We start from the raw sequence: 16283 nt of genomic DNA, 5'->3' as shown, positions 1-16283 counted from the left end.
GTTTGTACACTATTATGATTATATTTTATACTTCTATAATCACAAATTTCGCCAAGACTACACTATAAAAAATATTAACAAAGACAAACAATATTTAATCTCAATTTGACAACAGACGTCAAGAACAAAAGTTTGACAATAAATAGTATGCATGCGTGTGTGCGTCAAATACATGGTAAGTATGTAGTGTGTGTAACGTTTTCTTTATTGATTTAATGTATCTTTTATGCATTATTTAAAAAAAATATTTACATTGTGCACTTCTTCTCTGTATTCTCTATAAGTGTGGAAAATTTCATACTCCTCCGCCTGCGCAATTTTCGTAAAAAGGGATACAAATACAAAGTTTTTGCTTCACGTATTAATATATAGATTGCTTATTCTTATTTATGTGTAAAGAAGTAAAAATTTCAATAATAATTATTATGTTTCATTGTGTATTTGTATGTACTAGTGGTCCCGCAGTAGTAGGGAATTCGACTATAATTAATTCAAATTATATGTTTCAACATTATTATGGTTTTATTGTCAAAGACTATTTATTATACTTCTATAATCACAGATTTCGCCAAGACTACACTGTAGACAAATATTATTAAAGACAAACAATATTTAATCTATTCTCAATTTGACCACAGACTTTAAGCAATAACAAAAGTTTGACAATAAACAAAGAGTAAAAGTGTGTGCGTGTCAAATACATGGTGGTGTGTGTGTGTGTGTAATGTTCTTTTTATTGATTTAATGCATTTTTAATGCATAATTTACAAAATATATTAGCATTCTGCACTCTTCTATATTCTCTAAGGTGTGGAAAATTTCATACTCCTCCGTCCGCACCATTTTCGTAAAAAGGGGTACAAAGTTTTTGCTTCACGTATTATTAATATATAGATCTTTACGGATTTATGTATGTATGTTTATGTGTATGTATGTGTATATTATGTATGTACCTAGCCTCACTCACATGTAGTCCTATAACCAGTGTGATTAGCTCATCATCAACTAAGCCTCCGATTTAATTTTTAAAAGAAATCTCTGTGCAAACGCTTCGTAAGATCTTTGTACTGTGTCATTCTTATAATGTGATATCGTGTGATAACAGTTCTTTATCGTGTTTTCAAATATGTCATTGTTATCCGATTTCAAGGTTAAAGTTCACGTGGTAGAGTAGCCGTCTTCGAACGAAGACCTGAAAGTCTACTGGGCGGAAACTAGTCAGTTGGGTGACCCATTGTTAGGTGTTCAGGACCCTTCTACTGTTTAGTGGTAACTGGAGCTCATTGACGCACAGCAGAACGCAAGACTGCTTGCCTTCAGATAGACGCCTTTCCAACAATGAGGTTATATCTAAATAGGGCCTCACAGAAAATTTTATATGCATAAATAGGGCAAGGCCACTAAATACCTTTTTTTTAGTGCATATTTTTAGCTTCAGTGTCACTAATAAAAATAAAAAAGAGAGCCCGGTTTGTTTTAATATGTCACTAATAAAATAAAAAGAGTATGTAATCTATATATATAAAAATGAACTGCTGTTCGTTAGTCTCGCTAAAACTCGAAAACGGCTAGACCGATTTGGCAAATTTTGGTCTTAAACTATTTGTGGAAGCCCAGGGAAGGTTTAAAAGGTAGATAAATATGAAAATGATTTTTAATGAAATAAAAATAAAAATTTTCCGGACGGATTCCTTTTATTTGTTTTAAGTTTATTTTATACAAAAGCTTAGGTCTTTTATTTATCGATTGAGGCACTACGAAGTTTGCCGGGTCAGCTAGTACATAAATATAAACCTTGAGAAATGAGTGATTATGGTCGAATTTAGATATATCGGGTGAACAGAAATAATAATGAATTTATCTGTCGGAGAAGCCACAATTATTAACACCATCGTCAGACATCATAGGGGCGAATAGGGTGATCGAGCTAAGAGAAATATTGAGTACACCAATCACGTCTGTTGTCTTAGAACAATTTAGAAATCTCTTGACGTTAGCAAACGAATGACAGTTCTTAGGATTACCATCTAATAGAACTAATATCTCAAGGTGTGTGGCACATTTACGTTGTAGATGTCTCTATGCTCCAGTAACCACTCAACACCAGGTGGGCTGTGAGCTCGTCCACACATCTAAGCAATAAAAATCTATACATATAAATAAAATTAGAGTGTCTGTTTGTAATATTGAAATAACCGCTTTTTACTACATGCATATGAATAGATAATAATATTTTACTGGTGGTAGGACCTCTTGTGAGTCCGCGCGGATAGGTACCACCGCCCTACTTATTTCTGCCGTGAAGCAGTAATGCGTTTCGGTTTGAAGGGTGGGGTAGCCGTTGTAACTATACTGAGACTTTAGAACTTGTATCTCACAAGGTGGGTGGCGCGTCTACGTTGTAGATGTCTATGGGCTCCAGTAACCACTTAACATCAGGTGGGCTGTGAGCTCGTCCACCCATCAAAGCAATAAAAAAAAAAAAAAAAAAAAAAAAATACGGTACATACACCAAAATAGTCATTTTTTTACAATTTTTGTTTGCTGTCTGTTTGTTCCGGCTAATCTCTGGAACGGCTGGACCGATTTTGATGGGACTTTCACTAATAGGTAGCTGATGGTATAAGGAGTAACTAAGGCTACTTTTTTTAGACTAGCTTCGCCCCGCGGCGTCACCCGCAGTTATTGTTGTACCGTACCGCGCGCAACATGGCGGGCTTCGCCTATCAATTATGAAATTTAATGTTTCCGAAGCGAAGCGAAGGCGGGTCGCTGGTAAATAAATACAATTTTACAGTTTTCATGTTAGCGGACGAATGAAGATTCATCGTCATCTATCATGTATATTGTGCGAACTACCGTCTTTTTTATTAGTACATATATGAATTTTTTTAAGAGATTCAATTAGAACGAACCAACAATATCTTGAGGTATGATAGTTTGATTTGGGTTTTCATCTTCACGACAAGAGGATCTCTAGTGTTTGATAAGCGTCATCTTCTTTCACATCTTGACATCGTCAGTATTTTGTTTCAATAGGTCGGATCTGTGTCTGTTTGTGCACGAGAAGAGCTCGGGATCAGTACAGAGCTGCAGAGGACTGTGTCTATAGTAGTGTAGTATAGGACTCTCGGCTGGAGGTAGGTCGGATCTGTGTCTGTTTGTGTACGAGAAGAGCTCGGGATCAGTACAGAGCTACAGAGCACTGTATCTATAGTAGAGTAGTATAGGACTCTCGGCTGGATGTAGGTCGGATCTGTGTCTGTTTGTGCACGAGAAGAGCTCGGGATCAGTACAGAGCTGCAGAGGACTGTGTCTATAGTAGTGTAGTATAGGACTCTCGGCTGGATGTAGGTCAGATCTGTGTCTGTTTGTGTACGAGAAGAGCTCGGGATCAGTACAGAGCTGCAGAGGACTGTGTCTATAGTAGTGTAGTATAGGACTCTCGGCTGGATGTAGGTCGGATCTGTGTCTGTTTGTGTACGAGAAGAGCTCGGGATCAGTACAGAGCTGCAGAGGACTGTGTCTATAGTAGTGTAGTATAGGACTCTCGGCTGGATGTAGGTCGGATCTGTGTCTGTTTGTGCACGAGAAGAGCTCGGGATCAGTACAGAGCTGCAGAGGACTGTGTCTATAGTAGTGTAGTATAGGACTCTCGGCTGGATGTAGGTCGGATCTGTGTCTGTTTGTGCACGAGAAGAGCTCGGGATCAGTACAGAGCTGCAGAGGACTGTGTCTATAGTAGTGTAGTATAGGACTCTCGGCTGGATGTAGGTCGGATCTGTGTCTGTTTGTGTACGAGAAGAGCTCGGGATCAGTACAGAGCTGCAGAGGACTGTGTCTATAGTAGTGTAGTATAGGACTCTCGGCTGGAGGTAGGTCGGATCTGTGTCTGTTTGTGTACGAGAAGAGCTCGGGATCAGTACAGAGCTACAGAGCACTGTATCTATAGTAGAGTAGTATAGGACTCTCGGCTGGATGTAGGTCGGATCTGTGTCTGTTTGTGTACGAGAAGAGCTCGGGATCAGTACAGAGCTGCAGAGGACTGTGTCTATAGTAGTGTAGTATAGGACTCTCGGCTGGATGTAGGTCAGATCTGTGTCTGTTTGTGTACGAGAAGAGCTCGGGATCAGTACAGAGCTGCAGAGGACTGTGTCTATAGTAGTGTAGTATAGGACTCTCGGCTGGATGTAGGTCGGATCTGTGTCTGTTTGTGTACGAGAAGAGCTCGGGATCAGTACAGAGCTGCAGAGGACTGTGTCTATAGTAGTGTAGTATAGGACTCTCGGCTGGATGTAGGTCGGATCTGTGTCTGTTTGTGCACGAGAAGAGCTCGGGATCAGTACAGAGCTGCAGAGGACTGTGTCTATAGTAGTGTAGTATAGGACTCTCGGCTGGATGTAGTCGGATCTGTGTCTGTTTTTGCAAGAGCTAAGAATCAGTGCTAGCTAGTCAACGTAAAAAACATTCTCCAACCAAACATATGTTTTTTTCCTCTTTTCTTTCCTAAACGCATGAATCTTGAACAAAATAGTTCTCGTGAACAAAAATAGCTTGATTATAAGCACGTTATTTTCACGTGGTCGTACAGATCTTGGCAACGTGAATCCGTTCAGGTGAGAAATGTGTAACGTGGTGTTTATAATGGATTAAATGAGGTAATTATTCGTTCGACTCTAATATAATGAGTTGCATATTAAATAGGGATGGACCTCTTCACATTATTACACAAACTAGTGGTCGCCCAATAATCGAAATTCGACTATAATTAATTTAAATTATAAGATTAAAAAATTATTACGGTTCTATTGTCAGACTATAAAATACTTCTATAATCACAGATTTCACCAAGGCTGCACTATAGACAAATAATATTAAAGACAAACAATATTAATCTATTCTATTAATTTATTTTTCCTACCTATGCTGATAGCCTTGAGAGGCTATTTCAACTTCACCCTAACGTGTGTAGGTGAGCTCACGGGGCTCAAACCGGAGTGTTGCTAACACTGACCCTAGCAAGAGCAGTGCTTCGCAGAATCTACCGCCGGATCGGAAACGCGACCCACTGAGAAGATCCGGCGAGAAACTCAGTGGGCTGTGTCTATGGGTTAATTCGCTCGTCGAGCCCTTCGCCGCAAGCGACGGGTTCGACGAGGACGGTGACCGGTGCTTGTGGTGCCTAAAAGCACCGTTAATGGATCAGGAAGATCCGTAATGATGTGCGTTTCTCAATTTGACCACATACTTTATACAAAAAAACAAAGAGTGTATATCCGTGTGTGTCAAATACATGGTAGTGTGTGTAATGTTTTTATTTATTTATTTAAAGCATGTATATGATGTCGTCGTGGCCTAAAGGATAAGACGTCCGGTGCATTCGTGTGTAGCAATGCACCGATGTTCGAATCTCAGGCGGGTACCAATTTTTCTAATGAAATACGTACTCAACAAATGTTCACGATTGACTTCCACGGTTTTTTTTTTTTTTTTTTATTACCCTTGTAGGCAGACGAGCATACGGCCCACCTGATGGTGAGTGGTTACCGTTGCCCATGGACTTCAGCAATGCCAGGGGCAGAACCAAGCCGCTGCCTACCGCTTAATACTCTCCACAAGCCTCGTTTGAAGAAGGACATGTCATAGCGCTTGGGAAACACCGTGGAGGGGAGCTCATTCCATAGCCGGATGGTACGTGGCAAAAAAGATCTCTGGAAACGCACTGTGGATGACCGCAGTGGCTCCAGGTAGTACGGATGAACTCTACTCCGGTGGCGGGCGGTGCGATGGTAAAAACGAGATGCCGGTCTCATCTCGAACAATTCCTCAGAGCACTCCCCATGGAACATACGGTACAAAATACGGTGAAGGAATAACATCGTGTAATAAAAATCAAACCCGCAAAATTATAATTTGCGTAATTACTGGTTGTAGGACCTTTGTGAGTCCGCACGGGTAGGTACCACCACCCTGTCTATTTCTACCGCGAAGCAGTAATGCGTTTCGGTTTGAAGGGTGGGGCAGCCGTTGAAGAAACAGGAGGGGTGGTGGTACATACCCGTGCGGAATCACCACGCGGAGGTCTCACCACCAGTAATATTTGTTATATTATTATCATTCTCTCAAACATCACGTCATATGACACAACAGCTTAAAAGACACACTGTTCTGTAGACCATGACTCATAACACTATGAGCAAATGATTATTTTAGGCAAAGACGTATAAAAGTTTTTTGAACCGAAAATTTTAGTAATAAAAACAATGTTTGTATATAGGTACATACATTTTTTTTACTGAATCGCCAATATCACGGCCCACCTGACGCTAAGCGTTTAACGTAGCTGAAGAGACGACGAGGTCATGAGATCCTGACACACCAAACTGGCACCTGACACATCCTTGGCGACAGAAACACTTAAATTGGTCGTGTGGCGGGTAGCCATCATACAACGCAAGATATTTGACGGACGCCTGAATCTCGCTTACGACATTTTAAAGATAAGCTTGCTTAAATATATACAAGTTCCGAACAACAACATTTGGACCGTCGGTCTACCGAGCAATATCACCCGTACGGTGGAAGATCTTCCCTCCGTCGTATAGGCAACAAACTAGTGACCTGACGTGATACAGGTCATAAATATAGCTAGTGGTCCCGCAGTAGTCAAAATTCGACTATAATTAATTGGAATTATAAGTTTGAACATTATAATGGTTCTATTGCCGAAGACTATTGTATTCGCCAAGACTACACTATAAAAAAAACATAAACAAAAACAATATTTAATCTCAATTTGACAACAGGCGTCAAGAACAAAAGTTTGACAATAAACAGTATGCATGCGTGTGTGCGTCAAATACTATGGTATGTAGTGTGTGTAATGTTTTCTTTATTGATTTAATAATGTTTTTTTTTTATGCATTATTTTAAAAAAAAATATTAGCATTGTGCACTTCTTCTCTATATTCTCTATAAGTGTGGAAAATTTCATACTCCTCCGCCTGCGCAATTTTCGTAAAAAGGGATACAAAGTTTTTGCTTCACGCATTAATTAATAACAATTATTGCATCGTCATCACTATCCACAATTCTGTTTGAATACGTCGCCTCTCGCTAACTGATAAGAGCATCTCTCTGTCTGATAACATTGTTTATGTAATGCGGTGATTCTGTATCATTCTGTGTGATATAGGCCTATTAGATACGGCCGGTCTGTCCGTGCGGTACCTTTTTTTTTATTGCATACATGGGTGGACGAGCTTACAGCCCACCCGGTGTTAAGTGGTTACCCATAGACATCTGCAATGTAAATGCCGCTACCTACCTTGAGATTTGAGTTCTAAAGTCTCAGTATAGTTTTTTCCTACCTAAGCTGGTAGCCTAGAGAGGCTATTCCAGTGTAACCGTAACTAGTAGGTGAGCTCACGGGGCTCAAACCTGACGACGATGCTAACACGAACCCTAGCAAGAGTCGTGCTTCACAGAATCGACCACCGGATCGGAAACGCGACCCACTGAGAAGATCCGGCGAGAAACTCAGTGGGCTGTGTCTGAGAGTTAATTTGGACGAGAACGGTGGCCGGTGCTTGAAGTACTTAGAAGCACCGTTAGTGGATCGGGAGGATCCGAGATGACGTGTTTTGGGCGACGTCGACTGCTTTCCATTCTTTCCGCAGGATCGGGAATGTAGTTACCGGCGGCTACGATGAGAGGGTTCTCGTGTCGTGCCGCTTTATCGAAGTGGCAGTATAGTTACAACGGCTGCCCCGCCCTTCAAACCGAAACGCATTACTGCTTCACGGCAGAAATAAGCAGGGTGGTGGTACCCACCCGCGCGGACTCACAAGATATCCTACCATCAGCAATACTGTATTATTTAATTTACACAATTTATTTATCTTAACCTAGGGATTTTCGATGTTGGAAAATTTAAACATCAATGATGGCATCGATAATGACATCGATAGCAGAACATCGATTCTCGATGTTCATTAAGCACAAAATATCGATGTCAGCCAACATCGATGTTTTTTGCAAAAATTGATCAATTAATAACACAACCATAAAATCACAACGTTTTTTTATAATTCAACAAAATGAAAAATAAATTTAAGATATCAGGGCATAGGTACACGTTATAAGTTCCAATACTTTTTGTCAATTGACTGTAAAAATAATAACTTTGAAAGCGCGGAGCCATTCAACCTATTGCGCTGTTGATATAGGATTGAACCAAACAGCAGAATTTAGATATGTGTCCGTGACATCGATGTTTTATATTTTAATATCGATTAGCATCGAACATCGATGATAATCGAGCATCCCTATCTTAACCTTAGTTCCCTTGTCATCCTTAGGTTTGTTTCATAACTATATATAAACTCAATTTTATTTCTGTTCATCCGATATATCGAAATTCAACCATTATCACTCGCTTCTCATGTTTTATATTTATGTATTAAATACTCTTTTTATTTTATTACTGGCATGTATATACAAACGTAGCTCTCAGTTTTTTTTTTTTTTAGTTAGCGACACTAAAGCTAAAAAAGGCCACTACACAGTAAAAAAATGGTACTTAATAGCCTTGCCCTATGTAAGCATATTTAATTTTCTATGTGTAACATATTGAAGGGTACAAGGCTATTTGGTTTGAGGGACATTTATGCAACTTTACAGGGGAGCCAGGAGTTAGTTTAAAATATAGAAAAAATATCATAACATAAAACATCTTCAGCCATTAGAATGGAGTAAACTTAATTGATGTTCAATGAAAAACATCAAACTGTTGATGCTACTTAATACCAAATAAAACGCAACTTTAATTACAAAGATAAATGCCATAAAGATAAATCCTTTTACCCCTTGACATGTATTCTTTTTTTTTTAGGTTAAACATTATATTTTATAATTGGCAACATTTGGATTTTTGAGTTTAATTCTTGCTTATAGCTCATTGACACCTGTGACAAAATTCACATGATAGTACTCATGTCTATTATGTCCTATTTGTAATTAATATAGATTAGTAACAAGGTTATTTACTATCACTGGTGGTAGGACCTCTTGTGAGTCCGCACGAGTAGGTACCACCACCCCGTCTATTTCTGCCATGAAGCAGTAATGTGTTTCAGTTTGAAGGGTGGGGTAGCCATTGTAACTATACTGAGACATTAGAACTTAGATCTTAAATAAGGTGGGTGGTGAATTTATATTGTAGATGTATATGGGCTCCAGAAACCACTTAGCACCAGGTGGGCCGTGAGTTCGTCCATCCATCTAAGCAATAAAAAAAAATAAACAATATATATTTGGAGTTCACAATTCACTCAACTAACTAAGATTTTTAATATTGGATAATTCCATTGCGTGTTGCGGTTTTAATCTTCTAGTAGAACCAACATTCAAATAAATTATTACAACAAAAAATGATATATATAAATCAATGGAAGATCTTTGTAAAGTGATAGTTTTAGATCAGGATAGTGAAGATATTGACTACTTTTTATTTCGAAAAAACCTCTCACTCTCATGAGAAATCATACTGACACTTTTCCTTGACCAAGCGGGAGAAGCTGCAGGTAAAAGCTGATATCTTTATATTAATAGGTGAAGCAAAAATTTTGACCACTTTTTTATGAAAATTGTACAGACAGTGAAGTTTAAAATTTCTCACTTATAGAGATTAAAGAGAAGGAATGCAGAATGTTAATATTTTTTACGCATAAAACATACATTAAGTAAATCAATAAATAAATAAAACATTACACATACTACCATGTATTTAACACACACACACACGCATATATACTCTTTTGTTTATTGTTAAACTTTTGTTATTGTTTAAAGTCGGTGGCCAAATTGGGAATAAATTAATATTGTTTGTCTTTAATATTATTTACCTATAGTATAGTCTTGTCGAAATCTGTGATTATAGAAGTATTATAGTCTTTAACAACAGAACCTTAATAATGTTCAAACTTATAATTTCAATTTTTCGACTATTGGGAGACCACTAGCTAAAATCCTAGGCTTCTAGGGCACTTAGATAGGCACTATTACAAATAGAATACTTTTGGATACCCATCAAACAAAGCCCACCTAGCCCTATGTACACATAGTAACAGACATTGGCTTAACTTTTTCTAAGGTCAATAAGGTTTCAATTTTTTATCTCACGGTCAACCCAGTACCGAATAGTTGCCGGAACCCATAGACATCGTAAAGTGTCTGCCACCAACCACCCCAGGTAGTAAGGTCAAATACACAAATTCATTCCTTTTTGTTAATTAGATTGAGTTCAAATACTACAGCTCTTCTTGGTGTGATATATATAGAAGACTTCTTGGGCCATCAATTGAAAAGGAAACATTTAAAAGAGATTGTTTTTTATTTATTGACATTATCGGCTGACAAGTTGATCTAGCTCACACAATCCCAGGGGCAAAGCCAACATCCAATGGCCTTTTAAAGGCAAATGGTTACCAAATTAATGTCACAAGCTGAAAGTGATTAGCCACTTTTAAATATAAAATCAGTGACTCATCAGGTCTGCTTGCTGAAGAAATAGCTTTCAAGGACTTCGAACCTATCTGTAGGGCCTCATAAATACATTTTAGGGATTTAGAAATTATTTTACAATGTGATATCTTTATTAGGGATATTAGAAGTGTTTTTAGTTAGAACAGAGAATGATTTTCAAGGAAGGCCATAGTTTGATAGTTTGATAAGAGGCGACTGGCGTTTCTATATAATCTGGTTTGACATTGAACTCAATTCAAAGTCTCTACAGCCTGCTTGTTGGTAAGGGTTGATGGCTTGAGGACTCTTTCTAGACCTATATGCTTCTATATGCTATTCTGATGACATACTATTAAATAAGATAAAACTAATTAATCATTAAACGGAACTATAATTGCAGACTACGAACTATAGGATAAAGAGCATTGTGATGTTTATTATAAGAATGAGTAATGGATTAGGTCACATATACTAATTTCTTGTTGGAATAGATGTAAAATGAATGAGTTCATATATTTTGCTATTTATTGTTGAAACAGTGATGTAAGTTAGCCTCCTCATCCTCAAAATATATAATAAAATTGCTTTAATAATGACGTTTCTATTTTTTCGCGAGAGGTTGTTTATACGTCTTTCTGTAATGACGGAAGGGACTTACCATGTTTCCAAGGGTTTTCTGGCTCGCAGTACTGTGTGACTAGCTGATCGTCGGCGGGAAATGACACTGTACGTATTTTTTTGTTATTTTTTTCACTAATCTCATTGTCGCATACATTTTGAGCCTTCTCGGTCGGGATCAGTGAGAACGGAGCACATGCGATGTCTTTATCAGGATCGGCAGACATATCTATCACGTAAACTATTGTCACATATCACTGCGAACGACCACATTAGCAAAAGATACACTCGTTACACTCACACAACATATAAGATTTGTTATTACGAACACATTCTGTTGAGATCGATATAAGGACCGCCCTTTGTGCATCACCTCGTTAATAGACCGGCCATAACGCGCTTTTTATTTCGTAATATCATACGGTTCAGTATTTTTTTTGTTACAATTTTTCTCAATCGGTCGTCTTGAATCAAAACATTCTGCACCTTTCATACATCGTTTGCCATATTGGATCAGAGAACGAGACAAAAGGGGAGTTTACATTATACTCCGCCAGAGGGAGACAGGAGCGTGAAAAAAATTGCCATTAGAAAAATTGTATGCCATCTATTGTCGAATAGAAGTAGTTTTTTAATTCGAAATTAATTATGTGAATTTACTACATTTTTGTTTTTTTTTTGTCCCTAAGGAGACTTCATTGTGTGAAGCATTTCATTGAATGAAAAAACAGCGTACTATGCGTTCTGCTTACTGGAAGAGACAGAATTAGCGAAATTCATGTAGTGCTTATTACGAAACTACTACAAAAAAAAATTAGACCTACAATGAATTGCGGCTATGAAGAAAAGTCGCGTTGCATATGGAACAAACATAGAATACCGCGTACAATTATTGGCGATATTGGTTCTTTTTGTTACTAAACTTTTTGAAGTGAAAACTTCTTTAGAATCGTTTGATTTCAAACCGGATGCAACGGAAAAAACGACAGGTAAGAGACACAAATACAAAAATGTGTAGGATGAAGCCAGCAAAGAATGAGACAGAAATATACATACTATTTAATACAGCGCCATCTGTGAGATTTATTAATACTAACGTGTGTATGAAAGCTCTTGTAGTGAATTTTAATTTAGGATTATACTTGAAATTAAAATATCAATTCACAGAGGGCGCTACCTTACAATTATTTACTAATGACAAAATTTTACATATACTTAAGACGTTTAGGATAATTGTAATTTAATTTTGGAAGGTTTCACTTCTACCACGTGTGAATTGCACACATGTATTTTTTTTTCGTAGATAACCTCGCGATATTTTTTATGATTGTCAATAACTCTGACAGACACCAAAGAAAGACACAAAGCGTAGAAAGCTCACGGTTAAAAAGATCACAAATTAGACTAACTTTATTCTTATATATCGAGCGGTGAAAAACTGTTTGGTTAAAGCCAAATTTTTGCAACTTTAAAGGATATCCATTTAAAATTAAAATTTTGGAGAAAATATCATAACAAAAACACTTCTTCAGCTATTCGAATGGAGTAAACTTAATTGAAGTTGAATTAAAAACATCGGACTGTTGGTTCTAATACCAAATAAAGCGGACCTTTAATTACAAAGATAAATGTCGCGTGTTGAGCGAAATGTCACCTAATTTGTTTTAAAAAAACCTTGTTTTATTCGTGTTTTCAATAATCAACTTTATCGATAATCAACTTATGACTCGTCCTGACATCTATTGGCGAATAATAATACTATTTTTCACAATTGAGAGCAAGACACAATAACACTAAAGCTATTTCAGCAGATGGCGTTGTTAAGTCACCCGAAGCGAATGAGTGTTTGGTTTGAGGTTAGACCAAGAAAATGAATTGATTATTTATATTATTTGTGTCTTTTTAACTCACGTGGTCACTTAAAAATGTCTTTTTTTATTTTTTATTGCTTAGATGTGTGGACGAGCTCACAGTGGTGTTAAATGGTTACTGGAGCAATATATTAAGTGTATAAGCTATGACTGGAGCCCATAGACATCTACAACGTAAATGCGCCACACACCTTGAGACATAAGTTCTAAGGTCTCAGTATAGTCACAACGGCTGCCCCACCCTCCAAACCGAAACGCATTACTGCTTCACGGCAGAAATAGGCGGGGCGGTGGTACCTACCCGTGCGGACCCACAAGAGGTCCTACCACCAGTAATTACGCAAATTATAATTTTGCGGGTTTGATTTTTATTACACGATGTTATTCCTTCACCGTGAGGATCTAAAGGGGATCACCTAAAGGATCTTGGAATATTTCATCATTTTCTTCTTCTCAGTCGTATCACTCTTGACAGAGTGGTCGTGATCGTCATGTAGTGTTGGAAGGGGTAGACTTGACGTCTCACGATGTCGCGCCATCTCTCCCTGCTCGAGGCCATTCTACTGCACTCATTTAGGGGACCTCCCACTGCAGTTTTAATTTGGTCGGTCCACCGCATTGGTGGCCTCCCGCGCGGTCTTGTACCATCAACGCTTCCCTGTACAACGAGGCGTTCTATGGACCGGCCATCTCGTCGCGAAACGTGTCCGCAGAAATTCACCATTCGAGACTGTACTATACCAAATAGACGCTGCTTGATGCCGAGTTCCTGAAGTATCGAGACATTTGTACGAAAGTCGGTCCACGAAACTCCAAGCATTCTTCTCCAGCACCACATTTCCAGAGCGTCTATTTTCTTCCTTTCCACGTCTCGCACGGTCCACGTCTCAGCAGCGTATAGAAATATTGAGAATATTAGTGTTCTAACGAGCCTGATCTTTGTGGTTTTGGTTATGTTTCTATTTCTCCATACTTTCCTCAGCCCGTCCATCGCCGACCTCGTGACAGCCATGCGCCTTCTGATTTCGTCCATGCATCCACCATTATTTGAGATTAACGCTCCAAGGTATATGTAGGACTGGACCACGTCGCAACCCGCTATTTGAGTCACGTCCGGCGAGTTATTCATAGCGCGATCGACAATCATCACCTTGGTCTTACTGCGGTTAATCCTTAATCCAAACTCAAGGCTCACACGTTCCATCCTCGACAGTAACTCCCCCAAGCATTGCGCATCAGTTGCAAACAAAGTGATATCATCCGCGTATCGCAAGTTTGCAATTCTATACCCCCCAATTGCTACACCATCTGTCCAGTTCTCCAAAGTGATGCGCATTATGATCTCTGTGTACGCATTGAATAAGAGCGGCGATACAATGCAACCTTGGCGAACCCCAGCACTTGGATGGAAGTTACCAGAGAAAACGTCATCCGCGCGCACCGAGGCCGTACCATTCTCATATAAGCGTCTCAGTAGGTGCACTAGATGTTTCGGTGTCCCCAGATCCAGTAAGGTCTTCCACAAAACAGGCCATTTCACCGAGTCAAACGCTTTGGAGAAGTCAACAAAACAAATGTATGTCGGCCTGTTGAATTCTCTTGCTTTCTCAATTATCTGACGTACGATGAAAATTTGTTCCCGAGTGCCTTTCCTCCTCACGAAACCGGCCTGTTCCGGAGCAATCTCTTTGGACAGATAGGTTTTTAATCGCTCATTCAGAATATGTAACATAATTTTGCTAGAATATGATGTAAGAGCAATTAGACGATAGTTGTTACATTTCTTCGTAGAGCCCTTTTTATGCAGGGGAGTAAGCACGGTATGTGCCCATTCCGACGGCCAAACTCCCGTCTGCCATACCCTGTTGCATATCTTATGAAACATGTCGTCACCGCGTTCTCCTAAGGCTTTTATTGTTTCAATAGGAATTGCATCTCTACCAGTCGCTTTCCTGTGTTTGAGGTGTTTTATAGCAGCCCTAACCTCAGACAGAAGAATGCTCGGCTCCAAGTCCTCATCGTTTGGGTCTGTACTTGTAAATTGCCGTGACTGTGGATCCTGGAATAACGATTGACAATAACGCTTCCATGTTTCAGAGATTTGATCCAACTCTGTTATCAGTTCGTTTTTGTCATTTACAATAGCCCAGGTCTTAGATGGCAGTGATTTGGTAATGAACCGTATTTTGTGGTAGAGATCTCTAGATTCAAGCTTCATAGCATGTTTTTCGACCTCTTCACAAATGTTACGAAGATGAGAGTTATGATCTCGTCTGCAGCTGGCCTGAATATTAGCAGACAATACATTCAGTTTGTTCGTGTCTATGCCTTGAGCTTTCTTTCGACGTCTCTCTTCAATTAGGGCGAGCGTACCATCGGTCATCCAGTGTTGGCGTTTGCGCATTTCCGATATTGGTTTGAACTCTATTACTGCATTTTGAATGAGGTGTTTAGCCTTGCTCCATAACATTTCCGGTGTAGCCTCATTGTGATTAACGTCAATCCACTCTGTCCATTTCCGTTCGAACGCCGCAGTAAACTTTGCCCTATCTGTTACTTCGATCCTCCTTTGCGCTCTAGGAGATCGGGCAGCCTTGAGCTTCAGTCGAATTTTCGCGACCAGGAGTTCGTGATCCGAACCACAACAGGCCCCATGTAGTGTGTGGGCATTAAGAACAGATGTGCGCCAACGAGATCTAATTAGTATATAATCGATCTGATTACGGTGCTTTCCTCCAGGTGATGTCCAGGTGTACAGTCTACGAGGGTGGTGCTGAAATAAGCTGTTCGCCACGGTCAGGCCATTTTCATTTGCGAACCGCATCAATCTTTCACCTCTTTCGTTTCGCAAGCCAAGCCCGAATTTCCCTACACAGTTGTTATACAAATTGGAATTAGCTCCAATTTTCGAATTGAAATCACCCATTATAACAAGCAGCTCTCTGTTGGGAACTTTCGCAATCACTATCTGCAATTCTCTATAAAAATTCTCCAAAACTTCGGGTGGTGCAGTGCTAGTAGGGGCATATACCTGTATAAGGTTTAGGTTTACAGGCGACGCTTTCAGTTTCATAGATATGATGCGGTCGCTAACTGGCTCGTATCCTATTACACAATTTTCCCTATCATTTTATCAATATGTAATTCGTATTTAAATATTATTCCTAAAAAACACAATTTATCAAAAAAAAAAACCGTGCAAAGCTCGGTCATCGTCTGGTATATTTTAATCTGTACAGAATTACGTATTCATTACACAATAATGAGTCG

At 39.0% G+C, this 16283-nt stretch overlaps 2 protein-coding genes across 2 annotated transcripts in view; both read right to left on the bottom strand.

Moving 5' to 3' along the window:
• LOC101740083 (uncharacterized) overlaps nt 1–11676 on the bottom strand; it is a 35785-nt gene extending 24109 nt beyond the window's left edge. The window contains exon 1 of the mRNA XM_038013854.2: nt 11183–11676. Within this exon, the coding sequence (XP_037869782.1) occupies nt 11183–11369 (187 nt within the window). The 5' untranslated portion in view covers nt 11370–11676. The remainder of the gene's footprint in view (nt 1–11182) is intronic.
• A 1181-nt stretch (nt 11677–12857) lies between these two features.
• LOC105841937 (LINE-1 retrotransposable element ORF2 protein) lies at nt 12858–16086 on the bottom strand. The gene is made up of 2 exons (XM_038014162.1): nt 13987–16086; nt 12858–12881 (listed from the first exon to the last, which is right to left on the bottom strand). Exons 1-2 carry the CDS (start codon nt 16084–16086, stop codon nt 12858–12860), a joined length of 2124 nt encoding a protein of 707 aa, XP_037870090.1.
• Nucleotides 16087–16283: the final 197 nt, after the last annotated feature.

This window comes from Bombyx mori, chromosome 11, assembly GCF_030269925.1.
Source record: "Bombyx mori chromosome 11, ASM3026992v2".
NCBI classification, from domain to species: Eukaryota; Metazoa; Arthropoda; class Insecta; order Lepidoptera; family Bombycidae; genus Bombyx; species Bombyx mori.
This window is presented reverse-complemented; position numbering and strand designations above follow the sequence as displayed.

Excerpts from the sequence above, each read along its gene's own strand:
- LOC105841937 (XM_038014162.1), bottom strand. The coding sequence starts at position 16,086 with ATGAAACTGAAAGCGTCGCCTGTAAACCTAAACCTTATACAGGTATAT. Across the intron at positions 12,882-13,986 it reads CGATGGACGGGCTGAGGAAA|ATGTCAGGACGAGTCATAAG; the intron begins GTATGGAGAAAT and ends ATTCGCCAATAG.